The 21,141-nt window shown below is 54.2% G+C and overlaps 1 protein-coding gene across 6 annotated transcripts in view; it reads left to right on the top strand.

The window, feature by feature from the left end:
- Positions 1 to 21,141, top strand: part of NFATC2 (nuclear factor of activated T cells 2) — a 154,490-nt gene that overhangs the window by 98,081 nt on the left and 35,268 nt on the right. For all 6 annotated transcript variants that reach the window (XM_070486136.1, XM_070486135.1, XM_014832469.3 and 3 more), the window contains exons 7-9: positions 14,112 to 14,167; positions 14,548 to 14,674; positions 15,740 to 16,429. In XM_070486136.1, the coding sequence (XP_070342237.1) occupies positions 14,112 to 14,167; positions 14,548 to 14,674; positions 15,740 to 16,429 (873 nt within the window). The remainder of the gene's footprint in view (positions 1 to 14,111; positions 14,168 to 14,547; positions 14,675 to 15,739; positions 16,430 to 21,141) is intronic.

The following is a 21,141-nucleotide window of genomic DNA, read 5'->3' as shown; positions in this document are numbered from 1 at the left end:
GGTTAAGGCCTGTGTGTGGGGTAGTGGATTCAAGGGGTGTGCGTGTGTTAAGAATCTTGATACATTTTGGGGGAGGCTCATTTCTCAGGTAGTGGGACAGAGTAAAAGACTGCCTCTGGCAAGAGTTTTCTAGGCTCTCGTGAGTCAGAGAGCAAACTGACGTGGCTGGAGCAGAGGCTGGTCAACAGCAGGGAGTGTTTTGATGAGCAGGCAGGGAGCGGAACAGAGAGGTCTCCCAGTGCCAGGTAGAGACGTGGCCTTGGTTTGCTCTGCACATTGGTAGGGTACTAGGGAGGCACGGTGGGTCCTTGAGCAGGAGAGTGGCATGAAATGTACATGACCAAGTAAAATTAGCCTCTCCAGCTTAGATGCGTCTGTACAGGAAACCGTCCTGCTGGCCTTCTGCTGCCTTTCCCAAGAAGCGTGTGGCTTCTAAGCACTTTATTGGCAGAGGGGAAGATGCTAAAAACATACGGACATCTTGTTATCCGTGTCCAGGTCAGCAGGCTCCCTGGGAGGCGGATGGAACTGCGCAGGGACGGCTCGGAGGCCGGGTCCTGTGAGTTCCTTGTGGAGCGGGAAGCCAGCCGGCTTCCAGTTGTCAAAGGAGCTCACATCCTTGTGAGGCTGCTCAAGGGTGCCCATTAAGTATTTGTTGAATGAATAAATGATCGAACGAACGAACAAGTGGCGTTCACTCTGTGGCTCTGTGAAGGTAAAGGAACTTCATTTACCCCTCGAAGGAGGAAAACTGAGCCTGTTGCGGCTTTGACAGCTGCGTGTCCCTGACAGCTCGCTGTGAGGACACACCGGCCGTGGGTGGGCCCACTGCTGGTGACTTGCCCGAGTTGTCTTGTCTGACCGGACCCCCGGGGGGTGGACGGCCGAGCCAGGGGACTCACAGGCAGATAATGTCAGCATTGTCCTGTTGTTCCATCTCTGGGCCTCAGTTTCCCTCTGTCAAGTGAGCCCGTCCCAGTCCCTCCCGCAGGGTCGCGTGCATGAACGGGCGGGTGCCCTTGGTGCGGGGCGCGTGCTCGGCAACTGCTGGCTGTCATTCTGCGGTCTTTCCAGAGCTGTCCTCGCTTGGGCTGTGTTTATTTGGTTCGCAGCTGGGCCAGCTCTGGGGGCTGAGCGCTGGGCGGGGGCAGGCGCAGGCTCTGAGGTCAGAAGGCCCGGGTTCGAGGCTGGCCCTGCAATGGGGAGCTCTGTCACCCTGGGTGAGTCCCGTCACCTCTCTGAGCCAACGTTTCCTCTTTTGTAAAATGCAGACGATGTCCTTCTCTCGAGAGACGAGAGGAGCAAGTGAGATCGTTCAGATCAGGCTCTGTGCACGGAGCCTGGCACATCGTAGCCGCTCCTTCAACATTAGCATTATGTTTAGGCTGTGGGAGGACAAAAATGAGTAAGATTTTATCTCATGGAACCAAGTAAGTGAGAATAATCAACTACATGGCAGGCCTTTTTCTAAGCACTGGTAACTGATCTGAGACCTCGTGACGGCCCTACAAGATAGCTCCTCTTCTCCCGATGTGACTGATGAGAAACCAGCACAGAGAGGTTAAGTAACCTAGTGAAGATCACACAGCTGGTAAATGGCAGTGCTGGGTTTCCTCCCAGGCAGTGTTGCTCCAGAGTCTGCAAAAAGCTTAGAACCAGGGTAATTTGCCTGAAGACCCTTGAGCTGCTCTGAGCCACTGCCTTGAACCATTTGTGGTGAGATAGACCCTTGAATTCAGCAGTGGGTCACTGGGGTTGAGAGGATCCTTTTCAAGTCTAAGTAGAGAATCCTGGGTGAGTGTGGTTCCTGGATTGATGCCAGCGACACGCAGGGATCTTTGAGAAGCCCCTGAACCCCCAGAGCCGCGGTGGGCCTCCCTGGTGGGATGTCCGGCCCCCGGGGGGGCCTGGCGTTTGCAGGGAGCTGGGCCCGTGCTTTTGACCCCGCGGACTCGCCTCCCGGCCCAGGACCGCCTTCTGCAGGGGGAATCCCTGTTGCTCAACTTCGTTTTTCCAAAACGCATCTCCGTTCCCATCTCCATGGACAGCTTGGCCGGCGAGGGCGCCTTGGGGTGGGTGGAGTGGAACAGTTGAAGTTTTCCAAGGACGGGGAACCCCAGCTGGTCCTCGCATTAAGGAAAGGTGACAGCCTCCTGGGCTAATCTTAGCCCCCACATTGGGTCATCGGCACCGCCAGCTCCAGCGTTCTTTTTATAGCCGTCGACTCAAATGGAATTGGCAGTTTCCACTCCAGCGGGATGACAAATTGGAGAACGGTGGAAAAACAGTAGGAGAGGGGCAGCGTGGGGTTTCTTAAGTTAGAAAAGCTCGGTGTTTTGGAAAATGGTACCTTATTTATAGCAGCAGTAATAATAATGATTATTATATTATTTTTATTGCTATTTTTAATCATTTTCATGACTTCCAAGAGCCTGTGTGATCTGGCCTCTGCCCATCTCTCTGATTCCAGCTCTTCTGACTTGTCCCCTGGATCTCTTGGCTGGAGCGGTGCCTGTCTTCCTTCTGTCCTCGGTCACCCCATGCTCGTTGCTGCCTCGGGATCTTTGCTTTCGCTGTTCCCTCTTAGAATCTTCTCCCACCATTTCTTGATAAGGCTGCGTCCTCTTCCTTCGAGTGGCAGCTCAGAGGTGACGTTCTCAGTGAGCCCCTCCTGGACCATCCGCTGGGGTGGTTCATCCTCCCCTGCTTCAGGGTTCGTCCTGTCCCCCTCTGTCCCGTGGCCCTGCTCTGCTCTCTCGGTAGCACTTGGCATGACTGAGGTTGTCTGTCTGTCTGTCTGTCTGCTCAGCTATTGTCTGGTCTCCCGCATGACTCTGAGCTCCCTGAGGGCAGGGACCTGGTGCTGCTCGTGTATCTGCAGCATTTAGGACAGTCCCTGGCACACAGTAGGTGTTCAGACGTGTTGTTGAAAGGATGTGTCATCTCCTTTAGTTGTCACACTGGCCTGAGAGGTGGATGGCATCGTCCCCATCTTACAGATGTGGTCACTGAGGCTCCTAGAGGTCAAGCCCCTGCCCCAAGTCAGCCCACAGCCAGTGACAGAGCTGGGACCCCGAGAAGCATTTATCACCACCCCCAGAGTGATGTCTCTAGCCGCGTCCAAGGGGACAGAGAGAAACCAAACAGAACGACTGGGGTCCTTCCCACTGCCAGTGCTCAGTCACTGCTGAAAAGCCTTCGTATGTCCTCTGAAATGCATACAATGCGTCACCTTCCAGGCGAAGTTCATGCCGGGAAGGCCAGGTTGTCCCTGACTTCAGCCGTAACCCTGGCCCCTGGCCACCCGGGCCTCAGGCGGAGTCGGGGGTCCCAGCAAAACATTGCAAAACAGGAAAAAATCTAAGGACACAAAAATAAAAGTGATGTGGCAGCGGAAACGGCGTTGCCATGGCTTCCAGCGACTCGCCGTGCCTGGGCGGGATCCAATGTTTTGGAAGGTTCCTCCACATGACACAGGGTTTTGGAATTTTTCAGCTGGTAAATCTTTCTTAATTCAGGCCCCCGGCCCTGGCCCGGGAGCTCCCTGGCTCTCTGTGTCCCTCGGGGGTGGAGGTTGGAAACTTGCCTGCCTGGGATTACTCAGCTTTGAAACTTCAATTGTTTGAAGAGCATTTGTGTTTTGTTTTGTTGGATGGTTTTCTTGGAACCGTGTGGCAGCCGAGGCTCGCATCACCTGTCGAGAGGGCAAATTGATTTTTGAGAAAGGAGGCGTGGGTGGTGGAATTCCCTCTCCCACTGAGTCATCGCATCCTAGTGTGAGTCATTTTATTACTTGGAGGTTCCCAAAGGTTGTATTTTGAGCTTTGTTTAATAAATATAAATGCATGTGCTTAAAATAATTTTTTTTGCTAAATTAAGTATTTTTCCATGAATTTGTATCCTGGAAAAATTGGACCCGTCTTCGAGAAGGCACCTTCTCCTCCCACCTGCTTTTCTCCGTGGGTTTGGCTCTGCCTGGTGTGGCGTTTTCTGAAACAATAGGCCGGCTGTGGGACTCTCTCTTGCTTGGGCTTCCCTCTGGGAAAGGTCAGACTCGAGGCTGGGCCGGGGCATGACTCAGGCTCTGCAGACCTTTGCCCTCGGTGACTCACGGCCACAGCGTCATCGGCCCCCCTGGGCTGGAGCCCACCGCCTGCACACAGCTTTCCTCCCAAGCCAGAGGCCAGGGCTCCACTCGGAAGCCCCCCCCGGAGACAGAGAAAATGGTCTCATTTTCAGAGAGCCCGAGATAGTTGCCCAAACTTCCGCCTTTGCACATAGTAAGAACAGACTTTTGAGTGAAGAGATCCTGCAGTTCATTCTGTTTGGATGCCTTTGAAAGAGGACACAGAGAAATCAATCTGCTAATGAACTTGGGTCCTAGTGTTTCTGCCATTAGAAATTGCAATTAGGCTGGAATTCCCCCCCGCCCAAGAAAATCATAGTATCTTTTATTAATTAACTGTCTGACACCCCTTTCTATTATTTTTCTATATTTTTTGCTTGTGTGTCCTTTTTTTTTTTTTTTTAATAAAAGTGGTATGGGACCAGACCGGTGGCATAGTGGTTAAGTTCACACGTTCCGCTTCTGCAGCCCAGGGTTCGCCAGTTCGGATCCCGGTGCAGACATGGCACCGCTTGCAAAAGCCATGCTGTGGCAGGCATCCCACATAGAAAGTAGAGGAAGATGGGCATGGATGTTAGCTCAGGGCCAGTCTTCCTCAGCAAAAAGAGGATTGGCAGCAGCTGTTGGCTCAGGGCTAGTCGGTGCATGGAAGGTGCTCAGAGGATGTCCACTGACCTTCCACGTGCGCCCGGGGTGCTCACTGACTATGCATCGAGTCAGGAAGGCAGGGCCTGTGGGCTTCTTGTCTGGGAGCAGAGTCCTTCCAGGCACGGTGAGTTCCTCCCGTCCTCTCACCTGTGAGCCATCCGACTTTGCTGTCACAGCCTGAAGGAGCTGGAGGGGCTTGACGACAGCCCAGTCCCGCCCCCGCTCTACAGATGGGCACGCCGACTGGCACAGTGAGGTTGGCAGGCTTCCTGGAGGTGACAGGGCTCGTCAGTGCAGGGCCGGAGCTGAAGCCCCCGTTTCCTGGTTCCCAGTGCGCCTGGCTGTGTGCAGCCCGTGTGGGACACCTGTAGATGACGCTCGTCATTGGGAAGAGGCTGGCCTGGGGTGGGCGAAAGGTGAGCTGGGATCTGGCCTCTGTGTGAAATGAGCAAGCCATGCTCTGCCAGCCTCGCTCCGCTCGCTCAGCCAGCGGCTTCCTTCGTCACTCCCCAGGTGTTTGCTGAATACCCGCTGTGTGCCGGTGCTGTGCCCGGGACTGGGGACGCGTGACAGATGAGGTCCCTGCCCTCAGGGGGTGGACAGTGTCACACTTGTTTATAAGCAGGCCACTTTGAGATGCAGAAAGTGCTGTGAAGATGGCGAAACCACGTTGTAGGACCGAGAGCTAAGGGTCTGGAGGTAGAGAGAAAAATATAGGACACTCAGTTAAATTCGAATTTCAGACAAACGACAAATTTCTCTAGTGCGAGTATGTCACATGCAGTGGCACAGAGTTTGGGACCTACTTGAGGTCAGTTTCCTGAAATTCAAGTTTAACTCGATGTCCTGTATTTTTATTTGTTAAATCTGGCAAGTCTGGTGAGGGCAGTCAGGGAGGGCTTCCCTGAGGAGGTGACTTTGAGCAGAGCCCTGAAGGAGAGAAAGAGGGAGCCGAGTGGATGGTTGGACCAGTGTCCAGGCAGAAGGACCCGCCCAGGGCCACGGCCCCAGCCTGGGGACGGGCTTGGGACAGGTGAGGTCTGAAAGCAGGCCCGGGGGGGCTGGTGCAGCTGAGCTGGAGAGGTCGCTGGGGAGGGGTCGGAGCGTGCCGGCTCCTGTAGGCGCTGTGAGGAGTTTGGATTTTATTCGAGTAGCTGCTGGAGGCTTCGAAGCAGAGGAGTGACGTGGCCTACTTTACATCTGAAAGATTGTTCTCACAATCGGCATGAAGAGTGGACTTTGCGGGTTAGGGTTGGTGGGAGCTGGGAGGTGAGTGGGCAGACACTGCGGTTGTCGGGGGCGGGGGACGCAGGGGTGAGCCCTGGAGGAGGTGGCGGGGCAGGAGGAGGGGGGAGGCAGGATGGCCTTCCTCCCCACCCTCAGGAGTTCCCCCTGGGCAGCGGTGCCATTCTGGGAGGGTGTACTCCTCAGTGAAGGGGATGCTCCTGACCCCCACCTGCCTGCGAATCCAGGGAGCGCATGTTTTTCTGCTCGTTAGCGGGTGTCCAGCAGACTGGACTGGCTTCAGCCATCTTCGTTGAGCCAGGGCTGGGAAGCCTCAGGCACGGTTTCCTAACGCAGCCTCACACCTCGGCTTCCTCCCCATTTGCGGGAGCCTGAGGCCCGCTTGGAGTTGGAGCAGGGACAGCCCGCTTCCCCTCCTGAGAGCTCGCTCGGCCCTCCTGTGAGCGCTGACCGCTGATCGGCGGCCCCCGGGGACCCAGCCCTGCCGTCTCCTGACCTTGTTTGGTCTGCGAGTTCTAGAGCCCCCTGCGGGAAAGATCCGCTGAATGACGGCCTCCGCCCGCGACCGTCAACGGGAGATGAAGGCTGTGATGCACATTGGGCCATGCATGCTCCCCACCCTGGCTTTTTTCTTGCAGAATCTTGCTAAGTCTTCTCTAGACGCAAGCCTTTTGCCCAAAGAAGTTGGCGCTCGTCTCTTCCCCTCTGAGCAACCCTGGAAGGGCTGCCAGTGCCCGTTAATTAAGGATGGAGGAAGTCTGCCTGAGCATCTGCTCCAGAGACCAAGTCCTTGATTTCATCTCCGCCCAGCACAGTGGACGTGTGCTTGTCCCCCTGGGCCCTTCTGTTCCCGGCAGGCTCTCCTGGAGTCGCAGACCTGGGGTTGGCTGGGGAGCTGGATTATGTAGAACTCAGGCCACGTGGCTGTGGTCGCGTCTGGTTCCTTGTCTGCGCCCGTATTCCAGGCTCCTTCCTCATCAGTCAGTTCCCAAAAATGCGTCTTCAGTAAGGGCTCCGCGATTTGTCTTTGTGGCGTCTTTTTGCCAGAGAGGCTGGGGGTCAGACGCTGCCTGAGCTCTGGCTGCGGACCAAGCACCGGGCGTCCTGAGGTCGGTTGGTGTGTTTACTCCGCCAGGGTTTATTGAGCACCTGTGTGTGCCAGACTTGTGCTGGGGACCAAGCAGCGAATAAGACAGGTGCATGATGCTGCCCTCAGGGAGCCTACAGCCTCGCAGGGGAGAGAGAGAGAAACAACAGGGAGGTCAAATGATGTCAGAGAGTGCAAGGTGGGAGTAGAAAGTGACAGAGGATGGGGACAGGTCAGGGGGACCTGCTGAGCCGAACCTGAGGATGGGAGGGAACTGGCCCTGGCGAGGTCTGGAGGAGAGCGAGCGTGGTTGTTGGAGGGACCGAGAAGGTCCGTGTGGCTGGAGTGGAGTCAGGGGAGGGAAGCTGAGGAAGGAGGCAAGTCCTCATCCCAGGGGAGGTGAGGAACCTTGAGTCGTGTCTGTTTGAGCTGCGGTGGACCGTCAGGCCCTGCTTCCTCGTCTCGGGGCCCTTGAGGGCAGGAAGGTGTGTGTGGTTTGTATCACGGTCCAAACAGCCTGCATGGGGCCTGCTGTGCAGTCGGAGCTTAATCAGTGCTGGGGGGCCCTGCCCAGCCTCCGTCTAAGATATCTGAGATCGTGGCCCCAGAAGGCTCCGGGGAGACAGGCAAGTCAACAGGCAGATTCAGGGTCCTTTTGTCTTGAGAGAAAAACTTTATTTTAAAAAATGCACACAAATTTAAGTCATAGTTCTACCGTGTTTCTAGAATCCTGTGACAGAAGACGTGCAGGTCTCACCTGCTCCATCCAGGCCCAGCCCCGGGGGGGAACCCTGGTCCTCGCTTGGGCACAGCTTCCCTGAGTTGAAGCTGACACACTTATAGACTCCCAAAGGGGCGTCGTGCTGCACATGCTGGTCTGCGGCAGTTAAAAAATTCTTCTTTTTAGCATAACAGGGACGCATTTCCAGGTCAGAAAATATGATCTTCCTTATTCTAAGAGCTGCCTGGTGTTCCCTTGTCTAAGGTAGCTGGTGTTCATAGCAAGTGTGCGTGGCCCATAATTAATTCAGCCTGTCCCCTCTCAGTGAACACCTTTTGTGTCCATTTTATTTATTTGCAGTGAGAGACGTCATGCAATGAAATGAAGTGAGAAACTGTGATACCCCCCAGAACACTTGGGGCAGGAGGGCCAGCCAGTTCTTTCTCCCTAGAGTCAGACCTATGTGAGACACTGAATTCCAAGATAATAACAATGGCAGCACTCACTGTGGGCTGGGCATTTTGCTAAGCATTTTACGTATAATCCCTATTTGAATTCTTGCCACAACTCTTTGAAGTCAGTGCATTAACTTTATTATTTGCCTGTGAGGAAAGTGAGGCACAGAGAGGGTAAGCTACCGCTCAAGGGCCACACAGCTAGTAAATGGCGACGACAGGACTTGAACGTGGACAGAGTGACGTCAGGCTGAGCGAGCCCTGCCAGCATTGCTGTGAGTTCCACTGGAGCTCAGTTCAGAGGATGGCATTGGTGCATTCTCTTGGCGAAATCCAAGGAGCTGTGTGCTGGGGGAGGTGGGGTGGGGATGGAGGAGGAGCCCAGGAAAATGGCCTTGAGGCATTTTGCAAACCACACGCTTCCTTAGAGACCAGCTCTCTGGAGTGTGTCTTCCACGTGCCACGTGAAACTGAGGACAGCGACGTCAGCTTTCACTGCCGCTGGGGATTGTCGGTTGAGGACTGAGGGCAGACCCCACGTGACCGCCACCGGGCTGGCTCCTGAAGCTGCCCTGCGGCTTCAGGTACCCGAGGAGCCACGCGGAAGAAGCGGGCCCCTGGCTTGGGCTCACGGGATAGGTTTTGATTTCTCTTTCCTGTGAGCCCTCTCGCTCTTTTTCAAAAGTTGAGATAATGGTGAAAAGACCCATTTTTGAAAGGAAAGAAAATCAGGCACTGTGCCACCTGTCTCAGATAATGACGTTGTTCCTCGGTAAATTCCCTCCAGCCTGTGCTTGCAGGCACAAGTATTTATAATTGCAGTCAGAGGAGGTGTATTATTATCTGATTAAAAAAATGCTTGTGGATTTTTTTCATTATTAACCCATTGTGGGATATATGCAAAAAAATGGTAAAGAAGACGATATTTAAATAATGTGTTGCCGTAGCCGTGATAACAGTGCTCGCCACTGTCTGTCGAGTGTTTCCACTCTGCCACGTGCCTCTTATCTTGGGGAGAACCTGTGAGGTCTGGGTTCTGTGATGATCCCCGTATTTTGGGTATGACGCAAAGAGTGGTAACGTGTCTTATTCATGCTCACAGAGCTAATTGGAGGCAAAACAAGCATTCGAAGCCGGATCTGTCTGCTCCAGAGTTTGGGGTACGCAGGAATACAAGGGGGAGTGCGGTGGTGGCACAGAGTGGGGAGGTCGGTTCTGGCCACAGAACATGCCCGAGTAAGGCTGGGGCTGCAGTAATCGTGTGGCTAAAGGCCTAACAGAGGACACTACAGCGACCAGGCATCCTTCCTAAAGCCACGAGCTTCCTTCCTGACCTGATGTGGGGCTCCAGGAGCCAACTTGCGGCAGAGGGCGTCCTGGGGAGGGGCAGCCTGCAGGTCCTGTTTGCTCCGGCTGCAGCCCAGAAGAGAGCAGGCAGGCGGGAGGAAGGGAGAATCTTTAGGTGTGTGGCTGTGTAGGGATGTCCCTTTGCAGCCATGCTGGAGAGGCCCGTGTGGACACACGGGGCCCTCAAAGGAGGCTGGGCCGCATGGTGGCTGAGGGCTTCCTGGGCACAGGCTTCTGATTCTGAAGAAAAGAGAAGGTCAAGTCCTTGGAGCAAGGGGCCTGTGGTCTAGGAGGAGGGAAATCAAGGTGTTTACCCATCTGGACAGATGGCCAGGGGTCTTTGGTGTCAGGGAGGAAACATGCAGCAACAGAGTGGGACACTGACCGACACACCGTTGGGTGGTGGCTTTTTCTGGCCAAAATGTCGTGCAGTTGTGAGAAAACATCAGGCACATCCCATCGGAGGGGCATTCTGCAGAACCCCCGCCAGTTCTCCACACGGTGTTGTGGGGGCAGCACCTGTCTCTTTCTCTCAAAAGCCCCCAGGGGGGCGTGGAAAGTAAATGGGAGGTGGGGGGGCCAGGGCTGGGGGCTGCGGAGATGTGGGGAGCACGGCGCTGTCAGAAGAGGCCGCCACAGTCAGGTTCTTGTGCAGGTGCCAGAATGGGCAGATCATCTGAGTCTGGTTTTTTTTTTTTTGAGGAAGATTAGCCCTGAGCTAGCATCTGCCTCCAATTCTCCTCTTTTTGCTGAGGAAGACTGGCCCTGAGCTAACATCCGTGCCAATCTTCCTCTACTTTATATGTGGGATGCCTACCACAGCATGGCTTGCCAAGTGGTGCCGTGTCCGTACCTGGGATCTGAACCGGCGAACCCCAGGCTGCCAAAGTGAAACGTGCGAACTTAACCACTGCGCCACCAAGCCAGCCCCTGAATCTATTTTTTTTCAAGAGCAAAATCTACATTTTTAGGTGAAATCTCATTTTGAAATGGCAGGAGCTAATTAAAAAACTGCTAAGCCACTCTTTAGGCCACAAAACAAGCCAGGTCTCTAGTGTGAGGCCAATTGGCTTTTAAAAAAATTGTGGTAAAATATGCATGACGTAATAGTGATCATTTTAACCATTATAAGTGCATAATTCAGTGGCATCAGATACATTCACAGTGTTGTGTAGCCATCGCCACTATTTTCAGGCTTTTTTACATTTTCTGAAGCAGGCGCTCTATGCCCGTTAATCACTCCCCACGCCCTTCTCCCCCAGCCCCTGGCAACCTGTACGTTTCTGTCTCTCTGAGTTTGCCTATTCTGTGCACCTCGGAGAAGTGGGGTCATACAATATTTGTCCTTTTGTGTCTGGCTTGTTTCACTCAGTATAATCTTTTCAGGGTCCATCTGTGAGCAGCATATGTCAAAGCCTCCTTCCCTTTTAAGGCTGAATAATGTTCCATTCTGTCTAGACCACACTTCATTTATCTGTTCATCCAGCGGTGGACGCTTGGGTGGTTTCTGCCCGATGGACCTCTGCCTTCTTTGAAGGAGCATTCTGCTGCCCAGCAGCCCCTTAGACGGTTGCTGTTACTTATTGCAGCAATTTTAATTCTGATCGTGCCACCAAACAGCTGAGCACCCGGTATGGAATGAGGGAGACGTGGCCTCTGAGGACGTCCTAGAGAATGGGGAGGCAGTGAGAGGTGGTGGCGGGGGTACCCAGGGTGCGATGAGAGCCCAGAGGGGACAAACTTGGTCTGAAAAAGGAGATGGCAGTTGAGTTGTGAAGGGCAAGGCTCCCACAGTGCCTGCCCACCGCCCTTCATTAACTTGGCGGGAAAGCCGCGCGGGCACAAGGATCTGAAACCACATCATGTCAGCGGGATAAGGAGTGCTGGCTCTACAGCCAGCCTGTTCACTCACATCTGGCTTCCTCACCTACTAGCTGTGTGTCTTAGGCCAGTGCTGTCACCTGTCTGTGCCTGGGTGTGTTCACCTGTCAAATGGGGATGATGATCAGACCCAGGGCCTAGGGTTGTTGTGTGGACAACACAGGTCTATACCTGCGGGGTCTTTGAGTGATGCTTCGCATGTCGTGAGTGCTCAGACGTGAGAGCTGTTTACTCCTACTGGGAGGGGGAGAATGCGCCTGGAGAGGCTGGGCGGAGGGCAGGACCCCGGTCGTACAGGGCCTTCAAGGCTGCTGTGGAGCTTAGACGGAGTTTTGCTTATTCTGTACGCCCGCCAGCGATGGAGAAAAGGGTGAAATTTGGGTGGAGGGCTCCCTCCCATTTCTCTTGGGTCCCTCGACCAGAAGAGACTCTGTGAGAACTGTCCCCGTGGAGACACCCTTTCCACTGCACCGCCATTTTGTATTCTCTGCGGTCCTCTCCCACTGGTTGGCATGAGTCGAGGGAGAGGACTGGGGTGGAAGCTTTATGGACTCAGCTTTACTGCTGGTCCTTTTTCCAGGTGCTCCTCTCCCTTTCCCCCTAATTACCAGACTTCTGAAAATGGTCCTTTCTTTTCAAAGTGAGGGAAGCTCATACAGGGTAACGAGCCAAACCGAAAGAACCATGGTACGGCTGGTGGCAGAGCTCAATTCAGCCAATGAGAGCTGAGGAGGCGGGTCCCCCACACCAGACAGCAACACGTTATTGTTCATTTCCTCGATTAATTTATTCCTCCATCTTCTGACTTAGAGCTCGCGTTGCAGCTAGTGAATGAGAAAGCGCTTTTTAACGAGGGCCCGTGCCTGGCTCCTACGCCACCTGAGAGGGGAACAGCTGTCTCAGTTGGAGGACCTTTGATCTGTCTGTGACAGAGACATGAGGATTTTCTCTGACTAGTTCTGTCCGGAGCTTTGCACACTGGAGGTACCCTGTCTTGATGACTAACCTCAAGCTCCTTGATGTCCATCCATCTCTTTCTTGCTTCCTTCTGAGTGGTGGGTGATGTGAGCGTCTGGCTTTGTCTTGGCCCCATCAGTGGCCTTTGGAGCTGCCGACACTTTTGAGAGCTCAGACATGAGCTGTTTATTAGGTCCCTGCAGTATGTCGGGTGTCGGGGAGACGGTGATGAGTATAACCCGGTGCCTCCCGCAGGGAGCTCACGCTGTAGCGAGAGCTGGTGCACTGACCCCCTTTTCCTCTTCCCTTTTGATGTAAACTGTATCTTCTTTAGTCATTTCAGACATGGCGCCCCAGAGAACTGTGCGGCCGAGACGTGCAGACTTACTTGTCACAGAGGGCTCTTGCTGGCTCGTGGCTTGTTTGTTGTTAGGATCATCTAGATTGCATCAGGCTTGGTAGCAATCACAAGACTTTTTATTAATTATTATTTGGGGAAATATGTTCTATACCAGGAAGTTCAAATAATACGTGGAAACTAGATTTCTGTGGGTGAGCGTTAAGAGCCAAGACGAGATCTGACCTGTCACAGAAGATGCTAATAGTGGTGCTTAAAAAAGTGGGGAGGAATTCTTTGGCCAAATTTTGGACATGCTCCATACTCCAGCCCACAGTGGAGAGTCACGCTGCACGTGAGCAGATTCAAGGCTCTGAGAAGTCCTGCAGTAAAGAAACCCATTTGACTTTGACTCAGCATTCTCCAAATGCTTCTTAGCTTGTAAAATGTTTCCCTTTCTCATAAACCCATTTAACATTCTTCAGAGCCAGTGTTCCACAAAATACCCTGGAAACACTTGTGGAAATGATTTGTTTCAGCCGAAAACTGCCCAACGGCCAATGGAGGTGGACAGCAAAAGAAAGCTATTATTTGTAAATGCGGAGTTTTGTTTGGCCCAACTTGTTGGCCCCAAACTGGGGAACGAGTGCTGTGCTCCAGGAGAGCGCGTTTGCAGTGGAGCGAAGCCTCGCGTTGATGGTTGCAGCGAGCCGAGCCGTGTGGATCGGCTGTCTGCTCCCTGGGAGCTGGGGCGCCGGCGCCCGCGTTTGCTCCTCTCCAGTGGCCTCTTAGGACAGAGTGTGGAAGCCACCTGTGTTCTCAGACAGCCACGAAGGCACGTCTGGAGCACCCAGTGATCCATGATGGGGCTCCTGTGACAGTCTTGGCGTGAGCACGACATTTTGGAAATAGTCTTTGGTTGAGCAAAGCGTATAATAAAGTATAATGAATAACGAGACTACTTTTTTTGTTTGTTTTTAGGAAGAAAACTCTGTAGGCATTCAGATGTAGAGAAAAAAAGATAATGATGTCGGGATGATGGGCAATTTCTGTTTTTTTTCCTTATTTTCTATTGTTGCCCAGTTTTCCATCGTCAACCTGCATTCCCTTTGCAAAAATAAATATTCATGTATGTAAATAAAAATACAGATATGTCCACATATACGTACGTAACACAAACACACACACACACCTTACTGAAGTGGTATCATAGGGAAGCCAAGACAAATATAAGCTGGTGAGCTTTTGTCTTCAGTCTTTGGTTTCTAATAGTTCCTTCAAAGTCTGTCATTTTTTAATTTTTCCAGATGGGCAGCAAATTTGGGAGATGGAAGCCACGGTGGATAAAGACAAGAGCCAGCCCGTAAGCACCCGGCCAAGATGACAGAACGGCCTGTCGTGTTTCCCTCCCACCTCCCTTGTGCTTTCTTTCCTCCTCTTTTTTCTTCCTTCATCAAAGTCCCAGTGCTTTGGACCTAAGAGGCAATCAGTAGGTATTGAATTGACGAATGAATTAAACACTTATTGAGCGCCAGGCCCTCTCATTCGTAACTGTGGCATTTTAATACACATCGATAGAGTAAGTGGCAATTCTTTCTTTGCCGGAAAGTCAATTCCTCTTTACTAGAATTTTGCCTGTAAGCATAGGGAACACGCCAGGACTCCCTTAAGATGGGCTGGCTCAGTGGGCCTTGCAGCGGAATGTAGACACGGTTGCTGTTAATGACAACTCCTTCCTTCTAGAACATGCTTTTTGTTGAGATTCCTGAGTATCGGAACAAGCATATCCGTACCTCCGTGAAGGTGAACTTCTATGTCATCAATGGGAAAAGGAAACGAAGCCAGCCTCAGCACTTTACCTACCACCCAGGTAAGGCGTTCTCTCTGCAGGCCCCGGTTGTAGAGAGGCAGACAGGCACGCGAGCGAGGACCCGTGAGGTCTGCTGCCAGCTGGGCCACCCTGGGCAGGTGACTCAACCTCTCTGAGCCTGTTTCCTCATTTGTCAAATGGCGCCTTCCCTGTGAGAGTTACAGAAATCAAACGCACACGCAGCGCTTAGCACAGCACACGGTGAGCTGGTGTGAACATACGAGCTGTTATTGCTGTTAGGTTTTCCTCTGGGAGGGTGGACTCACACAGGCGTCTGGAGACTCAGTCGGTCAACAGCAGGTTGCAAAGCTGATGACTCGTGTCCCCGTCTCAGATTTGATCGTGGTAGGGGTAAAAGGTGAGTATGCCCTGAAGCGGGCTGACCCTGCGCGCGGCGGGCCGTCCCCCTGTGGCCACATGGAGTTCCTGGGTGGACAGCCAGGCCAGGAGCTCTCACTGCTGCAGAGGACCACCGTGCCGAGACGGGCAGCTGAGCCAGTTTCCATTCATTCATTCGTCCAGATAATGGCTGAGTGCCAGGCACCGTTGTCCGCCACGGGGACCCAGCGTTGAGCAAAACGGACACAAAAATCCTCCCTTTGGGGAGCTGGCACTCTAGACGGGGGGCGTTCAGATAACAAGTGAGCACGTGAAATGCACCGACTGTCTCAGATGGTGGGACGTGTTGTGGAGGACACAGCGGGAAAGGGGGACAGGAGCTGCTGGGGGGGAGGGGCGGGCGTAATCTTGAATCAGGCTTTCTTCTCTGAGCTCCCCTTTTGTGGAAAAGGGCTGCAGAGTTCCAGGGCAGAGACAGAACTACCAGCCACCCCTTTCCACTCTTGGAAAGACCCGGGGTTCAAGATGGTCGCCCGGGGTAAAGTGTCTGACCTCTGACCGTCGCACGGGGATGCTCTTGCCCGAGGCTGATAAATGACTGAACTCAGCTGTTTGACCCACCCGTTCGTACCCCAAGGCTGTGTTCCCAGCCCCTGTCTGCCAGTCCTCTGGGCACAGCTGCCTCGCACTAAGAGGGGTTGCCCACTGTGCTTTTCTCTCCCGTAGTCCCAGCCATCAAGACGGAGCCCACCGATGAATACAACCCCACTTTGGTGTGTAGCCCCAGCCACGGGGGCCTGGGGAGCCAGCCTTACTACCCCCAGCACCCGATGGTGGCCGAGTCCCCCTCCTGCCTCGTGGCCACCATGGCTCCCTGCCAGCAGTTCCGCTCGGGGCTCTCGTCCCCTGACGCCCGCTACCAGCAGCAGAACCCCGCGGCCGTCCTCTACCAGCGGAGCAAGAGCCTGAGCCCCAGCCTGCTGGGCTACCAGCAGCCGGCCCTCATGGCCGCCCCGCTGGCCCTGGCGGACGCCCACCGCTCGGTGCTGGTGCACGCTGGCTCCCAGGGCCAGGGCTCGGCCGCGCTCCACCCATCTCCGGCCGGCCAGCAGGCCTCACCCGTGATCCACTACCCGCCCGCCGGTCCCCAGCTGCGCTGCGGAGGCCGCCAGGAGTTCCAGCACATCATGTACTGCGAGAACTTCGCACCCGGCAGCGCCAGGCCCGGCCCGCCGCCCGCCGGTCAGGGCCAGAGGCTGAGCCCTGGGGCCTACCCCACGGTCATTCAGCAGCAGAATGCCCCCAGCCAAAGAGCCGCCAAAAACGGACCCCCGGTCAGTGACCAAAAGGAAGTGTTACCCACGGGAGTGATAATTAAACAGGAGCAGAACCTGGACCAGACCTACTTGGATGATGGTAAGAGGCTTATTTTTCTCAGTGCCCGTGAGGACGGCCCCGAAACACTCCCCCCAGCAGGTTCACTGAGTGGCCTGGGGTCATCTTCACCCCTTCCGGCCTCCGCATCCCCCTCTTTAAGGAGCTTAAATAAGATAAGCCTTAAGACCTCCCCAGCTCCGTGCACGGATCATTTCCCGCAGTTCTGGGGTGAGCAGTAAGGCTTTCAGTGGTGGCCCTGCAGCCATCGCCACAGAGAGAGCAAGCGAGGGCAGTTCTGGCCCTAGGAGTGTCCCCTGGGTCATGAACTGGGTCCGCGTAACTGCTTCCACTCTCTTTCCGTTTGCCAAATTTAGACGAAGGATAGGAAAGCAGAAAGGAAGGAAAGCTAACCTTTTATTCCTGTAGAGAAAAAAAATCCCACTTTATAGCCCTCTTTTGTGTATTTGGGGAGGGGTGGAGAGAAGGGAGGAGAAAGCGCATGGAAAAGTGGCTCTGTGGGCACGGGGCATGAATGGGGGCTTGCAGGCTCTGCCGTGTGCTGGGGGAACAGAGAGGCGCATTGATGGGAGGGAAACAGTGGGCTTCCGTTGTAGTGAGCCCAGCTGACGGGGCGGCTGGGCAAGAGGACGACGCAGAGGCCGCTTTGTGAGTCTGTGGGGGGCCCAGCGGGTGGGTGTGTTGTTGGGGTGCAATGCACGTGACATTAGTCTGTGATCTCAGGGAGGAAGGGCCAGCTGAGTGGGCAGGACTCACCTGGGATTAGCCAGGTGCAGCTGACGGGCAGAGAGGGCCGGCCGGGCGGGCACGGCAGCCCTACCCTGGGGGTGCCAGAAAAAGAAGATGGGTGGTTTGAGTTTCTTAATGGGAGAAGGGAAACCTACACCCTTGGCTGCCGTCTGCAGCTCCAGCCTCGCATTTTACAGGCAGTAGCATCTGATATACCCCGCAACCTCAATTATGTAGGAAAATTTGCTCTCAGGAACCCAGCCAAGGAGTAGGACATAAGGCAAAAAGCTTTAAAATGGCCACAGTAGTTACAATAAAGACCAGGTGCCAGGTGTCAGACGCTGGAGTGGCAGGAATCCTGTGGTGCCGACTCAGGGACTGTGGACTTTTACTTTGCGCAAAGTTTTGATGATCTGGGCTGTCTGTGGCTTCTAGTAGTTTCCATGTCTTTGATTTAGTAAAACTACTGATGAAAAACTTCCCGTAAATGCATCCAGCAAGGATCTCCAGGACCACTTAGGGCGGGGTCACACCGCCCCACAGCCTTACAAGGCTGACCTCTGGGTGTCACTGCATTAATAATTCTTCTGTCTGATCCTGAAGAATCAAACACAGGCTGAGTTAGGGTCACTGTGGTTTTTAAAACAATTTACAATTGTTCAATGTACAATTGCTCAGTTGCACAATTGTGCATTTTATTCTTGAACAATTTATACCCCAAATGGTTAAGATGAAGTTTGGGTGCGTGTTTGAAAGGGGATCCTCATGTAGGGAATTCAGCTCACACGGAATGCCTGGTGTGAGCGTTAGGTGAAACGCAGCCGTCACCGGACCCCTCTCCACATGCTGCCCAGGGTCGGACGGGTCAGGGCTGAGGTGCTCGATAAATAAACCATGCCTGCGCTGGGCAGGTAACTGCACAGCTGCCTCTGTGTCTGGGCGGGTTTAATCCCCTCAGTGAGAAAGGTGCTGGCCCTCCTGTCCTGTCGGTCACCCCCGGTCAGAGACGGAAGGTGTGGGTCTCAGAGACAGGAGTCAGTCCGCGCCCTGGCTGCCAGTCAGTACCCAGGTGTCATGAGTGACCGGCCAGGGTCACTTGTAGCCCCAGACCCACAGAGGCTTTCCTGGTTTCACAGAAGCCTCCTTTATGCAGAGAGCAGCTGAGAATGGAGACCCTGTGGGGCCCCCTGAGTGTCTTTCTGAACACAGGCAGGTTCAAGGCCCGGGTGAGAGTGAGCTCCCCGCAGGGCAGAAACGTGAGGCGGCTGAGGATGTCTCGGAGAACCGAGTGTGGGCAAATGACTTCTCCTGATGGAGCCTTTTCTTAAGTACGTTCTGCACAAGCCTGGTTCCATGGGATCTGAGGAGGTATTCTCTGAAGGGAGGGTTCCATGGCTTAAAAAGGTGAAAAAATTCGATAAAACCAAGTTTCTAAAAAACTTGTTTACTGCAGGACTTCTCAGAGCCTCTACTGTGCTAGTGGACGTTATAAATCTCTAAAATGAGGGAAATGACGCCATCACAGACAGGAGGGCACACAACTCCAGGGGCTGCTGTTCCCGTTGTGTTTTATTGTACTCCACGCGAAGGGGGTCTCCAGAGTTCTGCAACATGGCAGGTCTGGAACCCCTCTCCCCCAGCATTTGGGAGACAGAACGTGAAGGAATCTGAGTTCGAGTCTAGCACTGCCCCATCCCATATGCCACACTCAGGCTTCTCAGTTCTTGGGCTTCACATTCCTGGGGCCACAGCATGACAGGGCAGTAGAAAAATTTCTACCTGTGTGGCCCCGAGAGGCGGCAGTGTGGCTGCTGTTTAGATGTCCACTGCTTGACTGGCATTGTCCCCAAAGTTCTGCCCAGCCCACCCGGGACCCTCTGACAGGGAGATGCCCACGTGGCCTGCTGTGCCCGGTTGTCAGCCCCAGACTGCACCACGGCTGCAGCCGCGGGAAGAGAGGCGCGTAGTCTCGTCTCCTAATCGCTGGGAGTTCAGCTTCCTCCTTCGGGCCCTGCACCCATGGAATGTTCTCAGAGTCCACCGTTGGCTTTACAGATGTGGGATTCAGACTTCTCAGTTTGGTGTTTTGTGTTTATTTCTGACAGGTAAACTGAAAATCCCTGGGTTGCATCTCTAGTCTGGATGGGAGACACCCTAGCTTTTTAAGATCTTTTTCTGTCTCTTTCATTGATTCCTCAAAGGGGTGTCCTCCACAAAATATGTATCTGGTTTCACAAACTCCAGCAGAACATGCTCCCAGTGTGCGGGTGTCTCTCAGGTGCCGTTCATTGGCCTTGGGATTTGGGCCGAGTGGACTTGCCTTGGAAACCTCGTGAGAGCTGGGCTTAAGCATTTTGAGCGAGGGTCAGAGAAGTTTGTGCAGTTGGGAGAGGAAGGGGTCGCCAGCGGACTCGGGTCCGAGAGCAGACAAATCATCTTTGAAGTTGCCCACGCCCCTCAAGTGTTCGGTTTCCCTTCCTGGCCCTTCGCCACGGATCCAGATCCGGTGTCCTGCCCGGGCGTCCCACCTGGCTCCATCACGTGGCTTCTGCTTTTCCTCTCCCCTCTTCCCAAGCTGCATTCCTGCACACAGATGCTGTCTGTCTTGGCCCCAGTTTTTTCTTGGAACTCCAAAGTGCACCTTCTACTTTCTCCACTCCAAGGACTTGAGACATTTTCAAAAAGTCTCTTTTTGAACTAGCAAAATAAGTGATATTCCAGGACAGAAATGCATCCTTGCTCCCCTCGTTGGGCCCTCCACCCTCCCCAGCTCAGGCCCTTTTTCGTAGTTCTCCTGAAATGTGTGCTCTGCCTACACTCTCACGCGTTTTCTCTCTGCTCCCTTGTCCCCTTCGGGAACTAGTTTCTTATTCTAAAGCCCCAGGTGGTACCTGGGAAATGCCACCGGCCCCGCAGTGGTGGATCCTGTGAAGGAATTCCTCGCTCCCTGCCTTCCTGCCCCCACCTCCCCCCCCCCATCCTGGCTCTTCTTCCCTCCCTCCTCAGCTGCCTCCCCCTCACCCACAGGTGGGTGCTGGTTGCCTCCTCTATGCCGGCCTCTGTTCTGTGATTGGGGGATACACTGTGACCAAGTCAGAGTCCTTGCTCTCCTCAGGTGTCGTTTTGGTAAAGGAAATAGACATCAGCACAGAAGGCAAAAATAAGCAGGTTTCATATGTTGATAAAAAGCCACGAGGGCAATGACACAAGGTTGGGAGGCAGAGTGTGGTTGGACGGGTGGTGTTGGCTCTCAGACCACGTGCACAGAGAGGCCACTCTCAGGAGGCGGGCTGTGGGCAGGTCCGACGGAAGGGTGTTCCCAGGAGAGGGAGCAGCAGGTGTCAGAGGCGTGGGCTGGCCTTGGCGGGTGTTTGGCAGCAGTGCCGTGCGATTTAATTTACCTTTTGAAAAGATCGCTCTGGCTACGTTGGGAAGATGGACTATCGGGAGTCAAGAGTTGGGAAACCATGGGTTTATCTCATTTTAGACAAACCTGGAGACGGAGAACGTGACTACCACGGCAGGAACATGACGGAGGGGTGGCACAGTTTACAAGAGACTGGCTGATGCGCCCTGTCGTTGGCGCGATTGTTTAAAATGTAACTGGGATTGTCAAAGTGTGATTAGTTCTCGAGTAGTCCTTACCGCTTCTGTTGGCTAGAGTGAAGGGCGCCGCACCTTCATGCCCAGGGCACCTTGATGGAGCAGGTGGTGGGTGTTGGTGCCCCGAGGGCCCAGGCCAGCGGGAGAGATGCAGACGGGACTCTGGCCAGGGGCTCTTGGTGACACCTCTGCAGAGCGGGGGCTTCTCAGGTCACAGCATCTCACAGCAGGCTCTGGGGGGCAGTGCGTCTTCACCAGCAGCCTCGAGATTCAGCCTGACTAGAGGCCCAAGGGACGGGGGGAGGCCTGAGACTCCAAGGAGATCCTCCATCCTGTTCTGGAACTGTCTTGGGAGAAAGGACCTGGTCTTAGGGACGGCCGGAGCTTCTGCCAGTGGCTTG

This window comes from Equus asinus, chromosome 15 (assembly GCF_041296235.1).
Source record: "Equus asinus isolate D_3611 breed Donkey chromosome 15, EquAss-T2T_v2, whole genome shotgun sequence".
NCBI lineage: Eukaryota > Metazoa > Chordata > Mammalia > Perissodactyla > Equidae > Equus > Equus asinus.
The sequence above is the reverse complement of the archived record's forward strand: the minus strand, read 5'-3'. Positions and strand labels throughout refer to the sequence as shown.